Source organism: Ananas comosus, linkage group 25 (assembly GCF_001540865.1).
Source record: "Ananas comosus cultivar F153 linkage group 25, ASM154086v1, whole genome shotgun sequence".
Taxonomy (NCBI): domain Eukaryota; kingdom Viridiplantae; phylum Streptophyta; class Magnoliopsida; order Poales; family Bromeliaceae; genus Ananas; species Ananas comosus.
The window spans coordinates 1,721,827-1,740,303 of record NC_033645.1 but is presented as its reverse complement, the minus strand read 5'-3'; the positions used below and the strand labels follow the sequence as shown (position 1 = coordinate 1,740,303).

The 18,477-nt window shown below is 33.6% G+C and overlaps 1 protein-coding gene across 1 annotated transcript in view; it reads left to right on the top strand.

Moving 5' to 3' along the window:
- LOC109703618 (receptor-like protein 12) overlaps positions 1 to 8,410 on the top strand; it is a 16,042-nt gene extending 7,632 nt beyond the window's left edge. Inside the window, exon 2 of the mRNA XM_020224308.1 lies at positions 7,389 to 8,410. Coding sequence (XP_020079897.1) covers positions 7,389 to 8,284 — 896 coding nt within the window. The 3' untranslated portion in view covers positions 8,285 to 8,410. The remainder of the gene's footprint in view (positions 1 to 7,388) is intronic.

The following is an 18,477-nucleotide window of genomic DNA, read 5'->3' as shown; positions in this document are numbered from 1 at the left end:
CGTATAGGGTCATATGAGATATAAGTTGAGCTATAATATTTGTAAAAGCAGTATTATTCACTGTACTTATAATTTTAAGCCCTAAACATCTATAAAAGTAAACCACCAAGTATTTAATGCCTAGACGTTTAAGAAATAAAATGAACTGCCTGCTGGCTATTTAAAACAAGTATTACCAGCATATTACTATAGAGATATAAGCCTAATCTTATTGAATGTTTTACTTATAAACGAAGGGTTTAGACGAAGCAATAAAAACTGTTTTCTTTTCTCGCGTCGTGAAAATTCTATCTTAACCCGAAATCAAAGATGGCTTAGATATTAAACTCTAGATGGCGTTCAGTATGCATCCTAGGCTTTAAATTTCAGCTATCACGCAGGTATATTATTAATTTAGTTTTTATTACTAACAAAGATAATTAAAATACCGCAAATTTGATGAAACTTATTCAATAGAATTAGTACAACTTCCAGTTTTTTCGCCTAGAACCATGAAATTGTGTCTGAAAAATTAAAGTTAAGAAGGTTGAACGAAGGAAAAAGGGGGCCATTTTAAAATGGCCTGTAGAGAAATAACAATTGTTCCAGCTCTACTGGTTCAACGTGTTATTCGGTATTTATAATAATTATTTCATATAAAAATAACATTATCAATTCAAACTTGTGCACTTTCCAAGTAAGACAACGTACGTGAAACATACCTTCATAAAAATTAAAGTTAAATTACGGAAGAACCTCTTGCACTTTAGACTTAATGTAATTTTTAATACAAAAAAATAAATAAAATATGGTCTAATTAAATTGTTGGGGGACTTTTTGTGATTTAGCCTAAACGTTAGGTTAAAATGCATGGAGACCCTCATTGACAAGAGCGCGTCAACTTCAACCTTTTTGATTAAGACCTTCTTAACTTTTAATTTTGAAAATTTTAATCATTTTAGTTAAAAATTTTGTGAAATTTTATAGTTCTATCAGCCATTAATCGTTAATTATTTCAATTTATTTGTCGAAAAATTACTAAAACTTTTTGCGTTTGATGAACTCATCAATTAATTTGCTGAATGCTCTAATTTTTTACTTTAAACAAAAATCACTTAATTTCTAAAGATTTAGGGCTTGTTTAGTTCAAGGGTGGAATTAGAATGGATAGTAAAATGGGAATAAATTGGAATGATAATTGGAATGGCCCACTCCCCCAAGATGTTTGGTTTATTTGTGGATTGGAAATTGGAATGGATTATTCACATTTTATTATTTGGTTCGTATAAACTAAAAAAATTATAGGATATTATAATACTAATTTTACTTTCAAATATAAATTTATATTATTTAAAATTTATGAAAAATATAATATTATTCTCTAATNAAAAAAATTATAGGATATTATAATACTAATTTTACTTTCAAATATAAATTTATATTATTTAAAATTTATGAAAAATATAATATTATTCTCTAATAAGTTTTTCAAAAAAAATATCAATTTTATTTTTAAAAACTTTTATTGATGTGGGTTAGAAATAGGGTTTTGAGAGATGATAGGTTTTTTTTTTTTTTTTTTTGATGAGAAAGGGGTGAAGAGAAGGAGGGTGAGATGGTCACATGGGCTTCGAAAATTTAGTGGGCTTTCGGAATGAAATCTCAATCTGGGCTAGAAGACCGGAATCAAGTTGAAGGCTAATGGGCCATTCCCATTCCGGTCCGGAATAGGAATTTCAAACCGATTTATATGAACCTAACAAAATTAACCAGATGTAATCAAACCGATTTCTATTCCATACCAAAAATAGATGAACTAAACAAGCCCTTATAGTTATGGTGGTCTCCACCAAAAAGTAAGCTTGAAGTTGAGGGGCCCATTTCAAAATCGCTTGCAAATGAGGGGTGCTCAGTTCATTTTTACCTATCAATTATTTGTTTCAAACCGACCGTTTCTAGCGCAAATGGCAAAAGAGCTTGATGGTTGGTATCTGAGACCCAAGTTTGAATCCTCGTTGATTCATATTTCCAGCTAAGTTTATTTCTAAATAAAATAAACGAAGCGGATAACGTGCTACCTATCTCTCAAAAAAAAAAAATTTATTTGTCTCAACGAGACAATTATTTTGTTTCAATCTTGTTTTTTTTTTTTTCTTTTTTAAGAGAGATAGATAGCACGCTATCCGCTTCGTTTATTTCATTTTTAGAAATAAATTTAGCTGAAAATATGAATCAATTAGAATTCGAACTTAGGACCTGCCGCTTGCGCTAGGACGGTCGGTGCCAGATATGAACTTGACCTCAAATAACCGGCAGCGAAACACCCATCACGGATCTGCAGCAATCCTTAGTTACATAAAGTCGGCGCAGAAAAGAGTAGCGTTTTCTGTTTATTTGGCTAAGTCGGAGACGACAGATCCTACGCTGCCGACTTTATGACAATTTATGCACGCGCTTGTTAGACCTCGCGCAGCAAACCTCGTGAGGCTATTATTACCTTCCATAAGGTTTTTTTTTTTTTTTTTTTTTTTTTTTTTTTTTTTTTTTTTTTTTTTTTGGAGAAATTGTAAAGGGCCCCTCAGCTATTGGCTATAGCTTGGAACTGCCCCCTCAACTTTAACATCAATTGAGGCCTTTTGATTTGCTAGAACTACGGGTATGTTTTGAAACAATTTATTATTAATTAGATAATTTTATAAAATTATAAATATAAAAAAAAAGCAATAATATATTTAAAGAAAATAAATAAATTTAGCTAAAATAACGGAAGAAGACAAAAAGCATAAGAGAAATGTAAGGACTAAGATGTCACACATCTTATAATTTGAGACAAAATGCGTAATTTATTTTTTTATATTTTAATTTTAGGGTTTAGGGTCCAACCATATTTGAATATTTCAAAAAATTTTAAATATGAAGTTAATCATTCATCAGAATATAAATATGACATTGAAGTTTGAAATTAAAATCAAAGTCAACACAACTACTTAATCTTTCAAAATTTTGCTTTAATTATCTAACCTTTCTACATTTGATTTTAGTCAGTTAATAATACTTTAACTTCAAAATTTGAATGCAACGTTTGGCTTTATAAATTTAGTTAATATACTTCATATAATTTTCGGAACTAAATTTATTAAAATAAGTATTACTTTAAACTCCATCAAACTCTCTTTTTATTTTTAATTATATTTATATTTAATACGTATAATCTAAATTATTTAAAAATTTGATTGGATTATAAAAAATCAAATTCTCTCAATTCAAATTATTGAAGAGAAAATAATTAAAATAAAGTATAAGAAAATACTGGGCTGGGCCCCAAACCCCATTTGGTTGGGACCCACACCCACACCAACCCCCACCCCCACCCCACCCCATCACCACCGCCTCCGCCTCCCACCTCTTCTCCGCCTCCCACTCCCTTTCTCCGCCACGTGGCATTGATGGAACGAGGATTCATATATTGCTAATAGATAGATAGATAGATAGATAGTCAAGGTTTCATATATGAATATTTAGTCAATATTTTCTATGCGGAAAATTTAGTTTGAATGTTCCAATTTGTCTAAACTAGTTGTGGCTGATTGAACGAATAATTAGTTTTCCACACAAATGACATGTCCCAAAAATTCAAACTTAGTAATTAATTTTAAGTGTTTGAAGTTCAAGGCCAATTTAGAGAAAAAAAATAATATCAGGCCGGACCAGATCGGGTTATGCAAGGATTATCTTAGACTTGATCTCGGACCAACTAAAAGAATTGAAGACTCAAGCCTAGCTTGGTCTCTCGCGGCTCTTAGTCTCTCGCGGCTCTTATTATTAGTTATTTCGATCTGATTCAGCCCGACATTAACCGATCAGATATGTGAAAAATAGAGCCTAGTGGGTCGAATCTGATCTTTTTTTTCGTTTTTCATAGCATTTGTTTGCAAAACATCCTTTGACAGTCGCATATGGATAGCCTATTGTCTACTGTTTTTTCGGTTTTTATTGTGACAAAAAATTATTGCTGCACTTAGCATATAGCATGCGGCACTTCTAAAACTCAATCATAGTTGCTTTCAAATCAAAATCAAATTATTTAATATATTCTACAAAATTAAAAGCATCATTTATTAGAATTCAAAAGTTATTAAATACCTATTTCTCCAAGATCAAATAACAAAATCCCACCGTGTGAATTTTAGACTTTTTTCCGCCAAGATGACAAAATTTTAACATTCATGTTTTTTTTTTTTTTTTTACGTATAATCTTTTTAGATGTTGTACGTTTCGTCTATTGGATTAGTTTTGAATTTTAAGACAAGTGGATTAATTACAGCTAACATTAATGCATCAACGATCCCACATCATTGACTTGGGGTCTTAATTTGGCCTGTGCTATATATAGGCTATATTCATTTTCCTCCGAATGGGTCCCAAAATTAATTTCATCTTATATATATTTCTTAGGCCTTTTGGGGTACTGTTTTTTAATTTTTGTTGTAGAAATAGTTAATTAGATGTAGAGGCCCTAAAGGACTGTGTATAGAGAGAGAGATGCACAAAGTGAAGGGATGTAGTAGCTAGCAGACCGTAGAACCAATAAATACATGTATAATATGGGGGCAATTGGTTATATATCTCTGGAAAGTTTCTGACTCTCTAATTTACCTCTTTTAGAAGGCTATTATTGATATTTACGTTCCAATATATTTCAAATATATACTTAAAATTAAATTCTGTCAATGAACTGTTAGCAATAACTATTATTTATATAAAATTACTACTTTTACGGGCCTCATCGTCACAAGAAATTATTACTGCACCTAGCGTATATCATGCGGCACTTCAAAAACTCAATCTTAGTTACTTTAAAATCAAAATCTAATTATTTAATGTATTCTACAAAATTAAAAGAGTTGTGTGTGTGTGTGTGTGTATATATATATATATATATATATATATAGGAATTCAAAAGTTATTAGATACTTGTTTCTTCTAGATCAAACAACAAAATCCCTTCGTGCGTGGTCGAATCTTAGAGTACTACTTGCGGCCAATATGGCAAAATTTTAAAATTCATGAATTTTTACGTACAATCGTTATCAAGTTAGTTTTGAATTTTCAAACAAGTGCAACTATTGCAGCTAATAATGCGTAAACATTATTCCTCACATCATTGACTTGGGGTCTATAATTAGCTTCTTCTATACGCCGGCCGTATTCATTTTCCTCCCAATGGTCCCAATTAACTAGAGAGAGACCTAATAAGTACACGTGTGTTTTGCGCACGGATCTATATAAAGCAGTCACTGCCATTGTGTAGAGCTGTAAAATATACTGGTCACGATCGAGGGCCACAACCATGCAATACCGTGTGCTAGCACTTCTTCTCAGTGTATGGCTTTTAGGCCATCATTGTATCCTAACAAGCGGGTGCTTCGAGATCGAAAGGGAGGCACTCCTTGCCTTCAAAGCTGGTATTATTGATACCGGCGGTCGATTGTCTTCGTGGGCCGGTCGGGATTGTTGTAGCACTTGGAAGGGAGTAGTTTGCGACAACAACACCGGCCACGTTGTGAAGCTCAACCTTCGAAACAATTATAACTGCGATGCCAATTCATTCGATTGTGCCCTGCGCGGTGAGATCAATCCATCTTTACTTGTTTTAAGTCATTTAAGTCGCCTCGATCTTAGTTGGAATGATTTTGGTGGAATCTCTATCCCGAAATTTATCGGTTCGTTAAAAAGCTTGATGCATCTTGATCTCTCTAATTCTAATTTCAGTGGTGAAATACCTGTGCAACTAGGCAACCTATCTAATCTTCGCTATCTTGACCTCTCTGGTTCACTCTTCACTTGTAAATCCCCTCTTCAGATCAGTAATCTCTCTCGACTGCATACTCTGCGTTTGGGTGAGGCTTTTGCTTCCCACAACCCTTGCGTTGGTGACCTTTCATGGCTCTCTCGGTTGTCTTCTATTAGGGTTCTTGATTTAAGCATGCTAAACCTATCCAATGCTACAGATTGGTTAGAAGTAGTAAACACGTTGCACTTTCTACAAGAATTATATTTATCATCATGCCAGCTTACTAATATTCCAACATCTCTTTCTCATGTCAACTTTACATATCTAGAATCTCTTGATATTAGTGATAATGGCCCCTTTAATACCACCCTGCCAACTTGGCTGTGGAATCTTACCAAGCTTTCCTATCTCGATCTCAGAAATTCTGGATTTCATGGGACGATCCCAGACTCTCTTGGAAACATAACTTCTCTCAACAGTCTGTATTTAGGAATGAATGACTTTGATTCTGAAAGTACCATACCTAGACCAATTAAAAATTTGTGCAATCTGCGAGCTATAGACTTGAGCGGTCTGGGCATCGGTGGAGATATTGCAGAGGTTGTAAGGACGCTTTGCTCATGGAAGAATATGGAGGAACTAACTTTAGAAAATAGCAAGCTTCATGGGAGTTTATTTGGATGGCTAGAGGAGATTAAGAATCTAGATACTCTTGATCTCAGCAATAATTCACTAGCAGGGCCTATTCCTAGTGGAATTGGGAGACTCTCAAATTTGCTATGGTTAGACCTCTCTTATAATTCCTTGCAAGGTGTCATATCTGAAGCTCATTTTGCCAACCTATCAAACTTGAAGTACTTGAGCCTAGGCTCAAATTCTTTGATCATTGACGTGGATAACAAGTGGATTCCTCCGTTTCAACTTGTATCTCTTGCTTTAGATTCTTGTCAATTTTCGCAGCCTCTATTTCCAGCATGGCTTCGATGGCAAATGCAAATTGTCTCTCTAAATCTGTCCAACACAGGGATCACAGACACTATTCCCGAATGGTTTTGGAATTCACTATATTGTAGTATCGTAGACCTCTCTCATAATCAGATTAGAGGCAAGTTGCCCATGTCCTTGCAATTTACAATCCTAGATGAGCTTATTTTGGGGTCTAACAAACTTGAAGGCCCAATTCCATCTTTGCCAAACACGCTTGTAATATTAGATCTCTCAGAAAATTCTATATCAGGACCCTTCCTCTCACCAATCTCGAATATGCTGCAATTAAGTTCTTTGTTACTATCAAGCAATCAGATTAACGGTAGTATCCCATCTTATATATGTAAACTAAAATATCTAGAAGTGCTGGACCTATCAAACAACTCTTTATCAGGAGAGCTCCCTCAATGCTGGAACAATTCAGCCCTTTTAGTCTTGGATTTTTCAAACAACAATCTTGCCGGCAAAATTCCTTCTTCAATTGGTTCACTGAGCTCGCTCACATTATTGCACCTCAACAATAACACTTTTTATGGAGAACTTCCTTTGGAACTGCAGCATTGCAATAATTTACTTTTCCTTGACCTTAGCAACAACAAACTCACAGGAGAAATCCCAAGATGGATAGGTGAAAACTTGCAGGATCTAGTAATATTGCAGTTGAGGTCAAATATATTTGTGGGAGAAATTCCTTCGGAACTTGGACAACTCGCTTACCTCCAATTCTTGGATCTTGCGCATAACAATTTGACAGGATCAATGCCACGCTCTTTTGGTAATTTCAGCGCGATGATCTATCCTACAATTCACAGTTATGATGGAAAAGGATTTTCTGTTGACGAGAGGACCTTTACATATTTTGACTACAGTAATAACTTGCTTGTGGTAATACATGGAGAAGAGTATCAATATTCTACCACCATTTATCTTCTCAAGATTATGGACCTCTCGGAAAATAATTTAAGCGGTCAAATCCCAGAAGAGATAGTTGCACTTGCGATATTGCATAGTTTGAATTTATCGGGAAATCATCTAACTGGAATGATTCCGGAAAGGTTAGGTGACATGCGCTCTCTAGAATCACTGGACCTCTCACTAAATGAGCTTCAAGGTGCCATTCCACAAAGCTTGTCGGCTTTGACATTTTTGAACTACCTGAATTTATCTTACAACAATTTATCTGGAAGGATTCCAACAGGAAATCAATTGAGCACACTCAATAACCCTTCAATTTATATTGGCAACACTTATCTTTGTGGACCTCCCACGGGGAAGAATTGTACTGAAAATGAAACAATGCCTAATGATGTTGGGAACGACTACCCTGATGGATCTAAGTCAACATGGCCATACCTCAGCATTGGCTTAGGGTTCGTGGCTGGATTCTGGAGTGTGTGCGGTATCTTAATATTCAAGGAGTCTTGGAGTAGCATCTATTTTCAAACGATTGATAGGCTTTACGACAAATTATATGTGATGATAGTAATAAGTTTGAGAAGGTTGAACAGAAAAATGCACGGATGAAGTCTGATTTCTACAATTTATCTTTTATGTATGGTGTGTTTCTTGCTTTTCTTATAATTTCACAAGATTCTCCTGTATATAGGGTTTGCTTAATAATAATTTCTACTTCATGGGAGATTTTTTTTTTTCTTTGAGTATTAATGTGAAATGCTGGTTTTGAGAAAGTGGGTAGTGTTGCATGCATTACCCCTTTTTATGTTCTCATTATATTCCTGCTTGCTAATTAATTTATGCTTAAAAAGAAAAGAACAAATCGTCCCTTCTCGTATAATAAGAGTATTGTGAGGAATTAATTTACTAACCTTGTAATACAAAGATTTAAAAGTTGCATATGACAGAATAAGAGTTTTTTTTTTGAGAGAAAGGCAGCATGCTATCCACTTTGTTTAAAATAAACTTAGCTGAAAATGTGAATCAACTAAAATTCAAATTTGGGACTGTTAAAGATATGCCTTCTTTTTTGGTTTGGTTCATACACCGGATTTATGGGAAAATAAAAAGGATCTCATAAGGATTTATTTTGGTGGATCCTAATTTAAATTGGAATCCTAGGTGGACTAGGATTGGTTTCCATATAATACTCTATATTCAATAATCATATTGAATTAGAGTAGGATTGAGCCAAATCCCTCTCTATATATACATGCATATGCATGTACGGCAAGGGTGTCGAGTGGTGGCCAAAATTAATTAGAGACGCTAATTAATTAAAGGTGTCCGGCTCTAATAGAGGGATGTACGGCTTCGTGGGTGCATGGTGTGGAGGCCCAATTAATTAGCATTCGGTGCCTAGCTAATTAATTAAAGGTGCCCCGTCCGTACGGTTAAAGAAGAGAGGTTTGCTCGCATGTGGCGGATTGAGGTCGGCGGCGGAGCGGCGGTTCTCGACCAATTGCCTGAGCGGTTCGGATTCTTCGAAGCAACGGCATAAAGGAATTTGGTTAGAGTTTCTATACTTCTCTAATTTGGTCTTCTCGGTTTTACGAAAAGCTTTTTCGGTATTTTCTTGGAGTTTTCGTTGGAACAAGAAAGGTGGGATTCACCATAAGGTTCTTGATTTTTTTATCCGGAGAAGACATAAGGTGTAAGCTTGTACTTCTATTTCTTCATATAGTGGAATACATCTCTCTCGCTCTCCCCGTGGACGTAGGCGATTGCCGAACCACGTAAATCTTGGTTTCTTCTTTCTGCATTTATTTCTTTTACCGTTCGGTCGATTTTCTCTTTTTTTCGTGCATCTTTGTTGGTAGCACATGACGGACGATCCATCCGGTTCCCAACAGGGACATCGGGTACCAACCATAAAGCTCTTTATCACTTGTATTGAAAACAGTCGGTATGATAGAATAAAAGTTAGAAGAGAAAGAGAACTGTTTCATTATAAAAATAAGTTTCAGAAAACAATGGTCTACTATTTAATTGCTATCGCACTCTAAAATAGGGTTTATCCCTGTTCACTCAAAAAAAAAAAAATTAATTGCTATCGCAAGAAAAGCCCAACAACCCAAATTTCTTATGCATAAAAAATAAAAAAAAAAAAAAAGATAATTAAAACAGAGAGAGAAAAATATAGTGCATAAATATTTTACATCATATATTTGGCCACAGACCTATCTTTATAAACGAAAATGGATCAAAAATTGTATTTTGAATAAAGTAAAAACCAAAAAAGAGTCTTTTCTTAGAAACCTTAATCTCAAATAAATCTAGTATATAGTCTTCCCATACATGTAACAAAACCCTTTTACATGGTAGGCGTTGAGCTAGCTAAAGATTAAGGACACAGCTAATTATTACAAAAGAAATTTCTTTCCTCTAAAGTATAATCTTGAGATGTACCATAACAGTTATATATATATATATATATATATATATATATAGAAAAACTTTTTAAACAAGACACAATAAGAACCCTGGGGCTTTTTAGAACAGTATAAAGAGTGAATAGCACGCTGAGGAGCTAACTTTTTAATGCATTAAAATGAGTAATTTGGATGTGGTTCTCGTGATGAGCGGTGGAAAGCATTTGTGTTACAATTTGATACATGAAGTCGGCAATAGAAGACGCGACTTTCTCTGTTGGCCCTGCTAGACTAGGCAATTGTAGAATCTTACAGTGCCGACTTAATTACCCCCTCAACTATAAAAAATTTTGAAATGGCTACCTCAGCTATATACTTTTGATATATATATATTCTTATTAAATAATAATTTTTAAATTAATAATTCTATTAATTATTTTAATTTTATTTACTAATAAGTTTTCAATATTACATTTAATAGAATTATTGGCTGCAATTTAAAAAATTTTATCTTAATTAATTAAAATTATTTAATTAAAATAAATTAAAAGTCAGAAAAATTGGATATTAAAATATAGTTAAGAATCTATCTCAAAATAGCGTATAGTTGTGGGGATCGTGATATATTTGTACACTTTCTATTACAAAGCAATACTACTAGTATATTTGAATAAATACATGATCAAGAGATAATTTCTATAACTCTACTGAAAAATGGAGAAGCGTACTCCGTACCTATATGCTTTCATCTAACTCCTTTTGGCCCAATAACCATTGACATCTCTCACCATCAGAAAGGCTCTTAGCCCGTGATTATATCTATAGGGTGAAATTTCTTCTTTATAATGTAATATTTCATTTAAGATTAATAATATCAATCCTTTTTTGTCATCTTTTTAATATGAATTTATCTTATTAATCTTGATTAAATATTTGTAAATTTTTAAGCCTGCTTGGCAACATCGTCTGTACGTATTATCTGTCACGACAAAATCTCCAGTAGTCCATATAAAAATAACAATATCAAATAGAACACTTTTACATTGCATAAAAAAGTAGAAAAGATAAAACTTATTTTTCCTCAACATATTTCTAACGGAAAGTTACTACATCGATCGCTTTAAACAGCTGAACAAAATTAATTAGGTGTGATTATAGGTAAAATATTTATTTTAAAAAGGACTTTTTGGCAACAAAAAAAAAAAGAAAAAAATAGGACCGGTAATAGTATTCAGTTTGGAGTTTCCGGTCCACCTGTCTTGTGAGAAGGTTAATCGTACGCGCTGTTGCTAAATATGGCTTAATGCTATCTATGCAATTCAAAAAGAGTATAAATTTTATATCCCAATAATTTTATAACTAAAATTTTTATATCAATAATTTATCAATATTTAGTCAATTAGATTAGATTATAGATTTTGATTATAATAATTTAAAAAGTTCAAATTTAAAATTATAACAAACTAAAAATTAAGTACCAAAATATTACGAGCCTTATAGTTTTAAGACTAAAACTATAATTTATCCAAAAGCAATGCAGCTGGTACACTCCTGTTGAATATAATTATTAAAAATATCGTTCTCGTGCAACTTAAGCGTTTAAAGAATAATGATTATTTTGTATATTTAACATGATATTAAACCCGGAGGTCCTGAGTTCGATGGGATGTATATTTTATACTTTTTCTATCCAAACACCATTAACTTTTACTTATCACTTCAATTATTTATTTTTTTTACTAAAAATTATTTAAATTTCTAGAAGCCTTGGAATAGAGGGTGTAAGATTTACATTTTATTATTAGAATGTATAAGTAAAATTTCCTTTTATCCAAAAGGAAAAAAAAAAAAGAATGTTTTGTTTTTGTTTTTTTTTTGGGAAAATTTCAAATACCACCTATATGGTTTCGCATTTTGTCCTTTTAGTACCTTGTGATTTAAAGTGTATTAATTTAGTACCTTGTGATTTCACACTTTCTCATTTTAGTACCTTGTGATTTAAAGTGCATCAATTTAATACCCTCCATGTGGTTTCATTTTCTTTTTTCCGTCCGCTTCTCTGTTGATATTTCGTTAAATTATTGCATAAACTTTAGATACCCTACCTGGGTTTATCGAATATTTACTTTAGTATTTTTTACTTTTAACTTTGTCACTGATTTTTTTTTCCTCCGTTAATATTTTGTTAAATTATATACAAAAAACTTCATATATCCTATCTAGGTTTATCGAATAATTACTTTAGTACCCTTTAGTTTTAACTTCGTCACTGATTTAACGAAAAAATTAGTAAAATAGATAATAAAAAGAGAAAAATGAAACCACAGGGTACTTACTTGATACGCTTTAAATTACAAGATACTAAAGTGAGAAAATGTGAAACCACATGGGCTAACTTGATACACTTTATCCTTTATTTAAAAAAAATCCTTGGGCCTTGTGACTTGGAGTCCTCCACTAAATAACGAAAGTTTTGCCTCTTTAATTTCTTTGCCACACTTAGAATTGACTTGGGCCTTTATGCCTGCTTTTCCACGAGCATCACTTACTATTATCGGTCTATCAAAAAATTATTTTTTATACATGTGTTATCTATTACCCATATTAGTATATATGACTCACGTTGTTTGTATTTTGAGTCCCAATTTTTATATATGCATTATCTATTGCATTCTACATATCGCGGTGAGAAGTATTTTTTGTAAGGCCTTTTGATTATAATGAAAATCTTCACTCCGTATGTGTCTCGAATCATGTAAATATTTATGTATTTTATTTTACTTCTCACTTTCTCAATTTTTTTTTGCTATTTAATTTTCACACGCGATGAGTTAGATCTTTTCTGTTCTTTTTATAACAAACTGGTATCGGAGCAAATATAGTATCACTGTAAATTGCCAATTTCTAACCACTTTTATTTTTTTTACTTTTTATATTTGAATTCAAATAAGAGAAAATAAATTCTTTTAGTGTTTGACGTTGGGTCAAGCACTTACTAAAAGGGCTAGCCACTTAGTAAAGTTATCAACTTTATTTTTGTTAAATACTAATGGGATGGACTTGGCTCTTCTGCTTTATATCCTTTTCCACAATGTTAATGGGAATTAATTTTTGTTCATCCCGAATATTATTTTTATATTAAGCATTATCCTTCGGGCCCACATTAGTGTGATTCATGTTGTCTATATTCAGTGTCTAAATTGTTGTGATGTTTCATTCGATTTTGGATTAAAATTCACTTATTCTGTTTACTCTTTAGTTACTACTTTAGATATACGGGCATATGAGATATAAGTTGAGCTACAATATTTTTAAAAGCACGTATTATTCATGTACTTATAAGTTTTTAACCCTAAAACCTATAAAAGTACAACCACCAAATAGTAATTAAGCCATAGACGTTTAAGAAATGAAAATGAATGCCGTGTGCTTTTAAAAGTATTCCAGCATAATACTATAAGATATAGCCTAATCTCATTGAACGTTTACTTATAAATTCAAGGGTTTAGAAGAAGCAGAAAAACGCTTTCCTAATCTCATTGAACGTTCACTTATAAATTCAAGGGTCTAGACGAAGCATAAAAACATTTTCTTTTCTCGCTGGTGAAATTCTATCTTAACCGAAATCAAAGATGGCTTAGATATTAAACTCTAGATGTGGTTGCAGATATGCATTCTAGTTTTAAATTCAGCTATCAGCAGGTATATATTAATTAAGTTTCATTTACTACAAAGTAATTAAAATTACCAAATTTGATGAACTTTTCAATAGAATTAGTACAACTTTCAGTTTATTCGCCTAAAACCAAGAAATTGTGAAAAATTAAGGGTGCGTTTGGTTCGCGCTATCTTTTAAAGATTCCTAGTAATCCAATGGGAATAAAAAAATATGACGGTGTTTGGCTAAACGCACTAAGTAATCTAGTTGGTAATATTAGATTCACTTGGGAATAAGATTCACCCCAAAGTACTAATCTCATTCCCTTGAGGGAGGGTGGGTATCCTCATATTAATGGATTGGGATAATCATAATATGTCTAATCTCTTTCTTTCTTCTTACCCGCCGGCTAATTGATATTATTTTTCTTTACACTCTAACCTTATTTCTCTCTCTAAACTTTTTTCTCTCTAAAATTCAACTTTTTTTTCTCTCTCTAAGCTAAGCTTTCTCTCTCTCTCTTTCTAAAATTTCAACTCTCTCACTCCCTCTAGTTTCGACTATATTTTTCTTTCTATTTTTTTAATTATGCTCTCTCTCTCTAACTTATACTCTCTCTCCTTTTTTTCTAAACAGATGTTGAAACTTTTGTTAATATTATCTAAAATTAATTAAATAAATAAATAACTTAATTGTATATTTTTTGTAATATTAAATAACATGGCTAATNAATTTATAATTTATAATCTCAAAATTAAAGTTTATAATTTTAAATTTTAAATTTTAAAATTAAATTATGATATTTTAATTTTGAAATTTAAAATATTATATTTTATATTTTTCAAATTTAAATTTGATCTTAAATTTAAAGTTTGCAATTTAAAATTTAAATTTTAAATTTTTGAATTTAAAATTTGAGATTTTAAATTTCGAAATTTAAAATTTCAAAGTTAAAATTTTAAATTTAAAAATATATATTTAAAATTTTAAAAATTTAAATTCAAATATAATAAGAGGATAATATGATTATTTTTTATTTATAAAACCCACTATCTTTCTTATTCCATCTTACCTAACCAAACGCTATTTTTTTTATTCCCAGGAATAACCCAATTTTCATCCAAACGCAAAATTGATCTAATCCCTACTTATACCTCAATTTATACCTATCCCTGGAATAGCCACTTTTTTCTTATCCTCGAACCAAACGATACCTAAAGGTTAAGAAGGCTTGAACGAACAAAAAGGGGGCCATTTTAAAATGGCCTGTAGAGAAATAACAATTGTTCCAGCTCTACTGGTTCGACGTGTTATTCGGTATTTATAATAATCGTTTCATATATAAATAACAATATTATCAATTCAAACTTGTGCACTTTCCAAGTAAGACAACGTACGTGAAACATACCTTCATAAAAATTAAAGTTAAATTACGAAAGAACCTCTTGCACTTTAGACTTAATGTAATTTTTAATACAAAAAAATAAATAAAATATGGTCTAATTAAATTGTTGGGGGACTTTTTGTGATTTAGCCCAAACGTTAGATTAAAATGCATGGAGACCGTCATTGACACGAGCGCGTCAACTTCAACCTTTTTGGTTCAACTTGGATCCCACGATCGATCAATCGGTCAGCTGTGAGCAACCTCTTACGGAGTAGCAGCCAGACGAAGATTTTGATTTTAACGGGGATCTTTAGTTTCCAAAGTTGCTGATTTGTCGGGTCGGGTCGTCCTGCAAAAGTGAGGAATTTATAAAGTGATTTTACAGTGAACTTTTGATGTGAGGTCCATCTCCAATTGAGCGAGTCAGGTCCACTGCTTGGGTTGTGCAGAAGTAGCAGATCCTTTAGTAGCCCCATCTGCCTTCTGTTTTCAGGGGAGGCAGAAGCCGCGTATCCTCTGCAGATGAAGCGCCATCTCCATCCTTGTGGGTTCCAGCATTGGGAGACAGAAGCCTCCTTGTGCTTGATAGATGGGAATATCGCTGGGAACGCGGTGCTCAGCGGTGTTTCCCCCGTCCAGATGTCTGTCCAGAGCCTGACGTTTCTTCCATCACCAATTTCATAGGAAATGCCACATTTAAACACTTCGCGACACCGGACCACACCTTTCCACCATTGCGAAAATGGAACAAAGGCAGTACCCTCGTGCAGCGGTCTCCGTCTCTTGTAGTATAGATATCTAATTAGATTGCACCAAGGCAGGTGTGGCTCGGTAAAGAAGCGCCACCACCATTTGGTTAAAAGAGCTATGTTCAATGCGTCCACATCCTTTACACCTAGGCCACCTTCGTGTTTACTTTTACAAATCGTTTTCCAGTTAACAAGGCATGCCCCTCCGGAGATTTTGGAGCATCCTTTCCAGAAGAAAGCTCTACGCAAGGCTTCGATTCTGGATAGCACCCATCGAGGCGCCTTGAAGATTGAGAGGTAGAAAAGCGGTAAGTTAGTCAGTACCGAGTTGATAAGAATATGTCTACCCCCATGCGATAGCAGTTTGGCTTTCCACCCTTCGATTCACGAGGCTATACGATTAATGACAACTGTCCAATCTTCCGTGCGGAGGGTCTTATTGTGGAGAGGCAGCCCGAGGTAACGGAAAGGCAGGTTGCCTGCTTGACAGCCTAAGATGTTAGCTAGACAATCACACTTGGATGGGTTAGCACCTAGGTAAAATAATTCCGTTTTATGTTTGTTTATACTTCTGTGCATTTTCCTTCGAAAGTTGTGATCACCTATTCAGCAATTGTGTTTTCGCCCGCTTTCTTCTTCTCCGATTGGCCGAGGTACCCAGCAGCGTTTCGAGTGTGGACGTCCGAGATTTCTGGAACTTACTTTCATATATCCTAGACGCCGCTTCAAGAGCTAGAGGACTAACCAAGCTAGCTGCTACTTGGTGGGTCGTCTGGACCGAGCGAAACAGCTATGTCTTCGCTTTGACTCCTCCGAATGTCGATAGAGCCTCTAACAGAGTCTTCTCTCTGTCTAACTCTTGGACCTCGCTCCTGCAACACTTCAACTTTGGGTTTTCTATCTCTCCCCTCTATCTCCCCTCTATCTCGCTGTGACCTCTCCACTTTTTTCTGCTTTGTTGCTTTGTTTCCTTTTGTTTCCTTTTATTTACCTTTCTTTCGTTTTTTTCGCCAAAGAAGCCTAAGCTGCTTCCACCTTGTACGCTTAGTTTATTTCTCTTATTGAATGAAGCAGGTAGCGTGCTATCTTTCTCTCAAAAAAAAAAAACATTTTTGGTTAAGGCCTTCTTAACTTTTAATTTTGAAAATTTTAATCATTTTAATTAAAAAATTTTGTGAAATTTTATAGTTCTATCAACCATTAATCATTAATTATTTCAATTTATTTGTCGAAAAATTACTAAAACTTTTTGCGTTCGATGAACTCATCAATTAATTTGCTGAATGCTCTAATTTTTTACTTTAAACAAAAATCTCTTAGTTTCTAAAGATTTATAGTTATGGTGGTCTCAACCAAAAAGTAAGTTTGAAGTTGAGGGGGCCATTTCAAAATCGCTTGCAATCTTGTTGAATGACAATTTTCGTCTACTTAATTGGCCTTCAGATGGGAGGGAGTTAAAAGGAAAGAAATAATTTTAGAGACTTGGTTAATTTGAGAAAGGACAAAAAAAAAAAAGAGAGAGATCATAATAAAAATAAATAAATAACATTAATAATTAGTCCCCAATCTATAATTCGTTTTGAACCTCAAACTTTCAAATTGGACAATCTTGACCGCGAACTTTCAACATTATTTTTTTCCAGTCCAGAAACTTCCTCCAGTGCTTCATTTTTAGTTCTAATTTTGGAGTAAATGTTATTATGTGCATCCGATTTATCTAAATGTTTTTAAACCATAAATTTATTAGTTCGCCATCCTCTCGATTTTTCTAATTTATTAATCTAATTTTCAAAACGAAGAAAAGATCGTAACACAGTAGATGACATGATTATAGTGTGGGATCGGATAGCGGGCCAATACATGAATGGATGGGTCCGATGGGTGCAGCTGATAACTTACCCTCTAATTAATTAATAGCAAATACGCACAAGGACTAAAGCGCAACTCTTTTAGCAATTAAGAACTCCTGTAGTGGAACTTGAATATTCGGTGTCCACAGTGGAACTTGGCCCAAAGTTTGGGGGGCCTAGTGAAATTACCCATAAAAATTGGGTATATATCGAACCAATAAATATATATTCTGTGTGTTTAACACGCGCCTGGAATGTTGAAGTGTCGCATGTATGCATGTATCTACTATATAGCCGATGCTATTGCTTTGATTAGTGAAACATAGCTGCTACAAGGACTATAACCATGCAGTACCAGTTGCTATTTACTTTCACACTATGGCTTTTAGGCTATCAAACCATCCTAACAAGTGGGATTGGGTGCTTCGAGATCGAAAGGGAGGCGCTCCTCGCCTTCAAAGCTGGTATTATCGATACCGGCGGTCGATTGTCTTCGTGGACCGGTCGGGACTGTTGTAGCACTTGGAAGGGAGTAGTTTGCGACAACAACACCGGCCATGTTGTAAAGCTTAACCTTCAGAACAACAAGTATCAACTGAAAGAGGCAACTCTCCCTCTCTCTTTAATAGAACATTCTAGAATGCTCTATCCCTTTCCAATTCTCTACTAGCTAATGGAGCATTCTAGAAAACTCTAGGATCAAAGTACTCGATATTTTTATAGAACACTCTAGATACAAATGCTCTC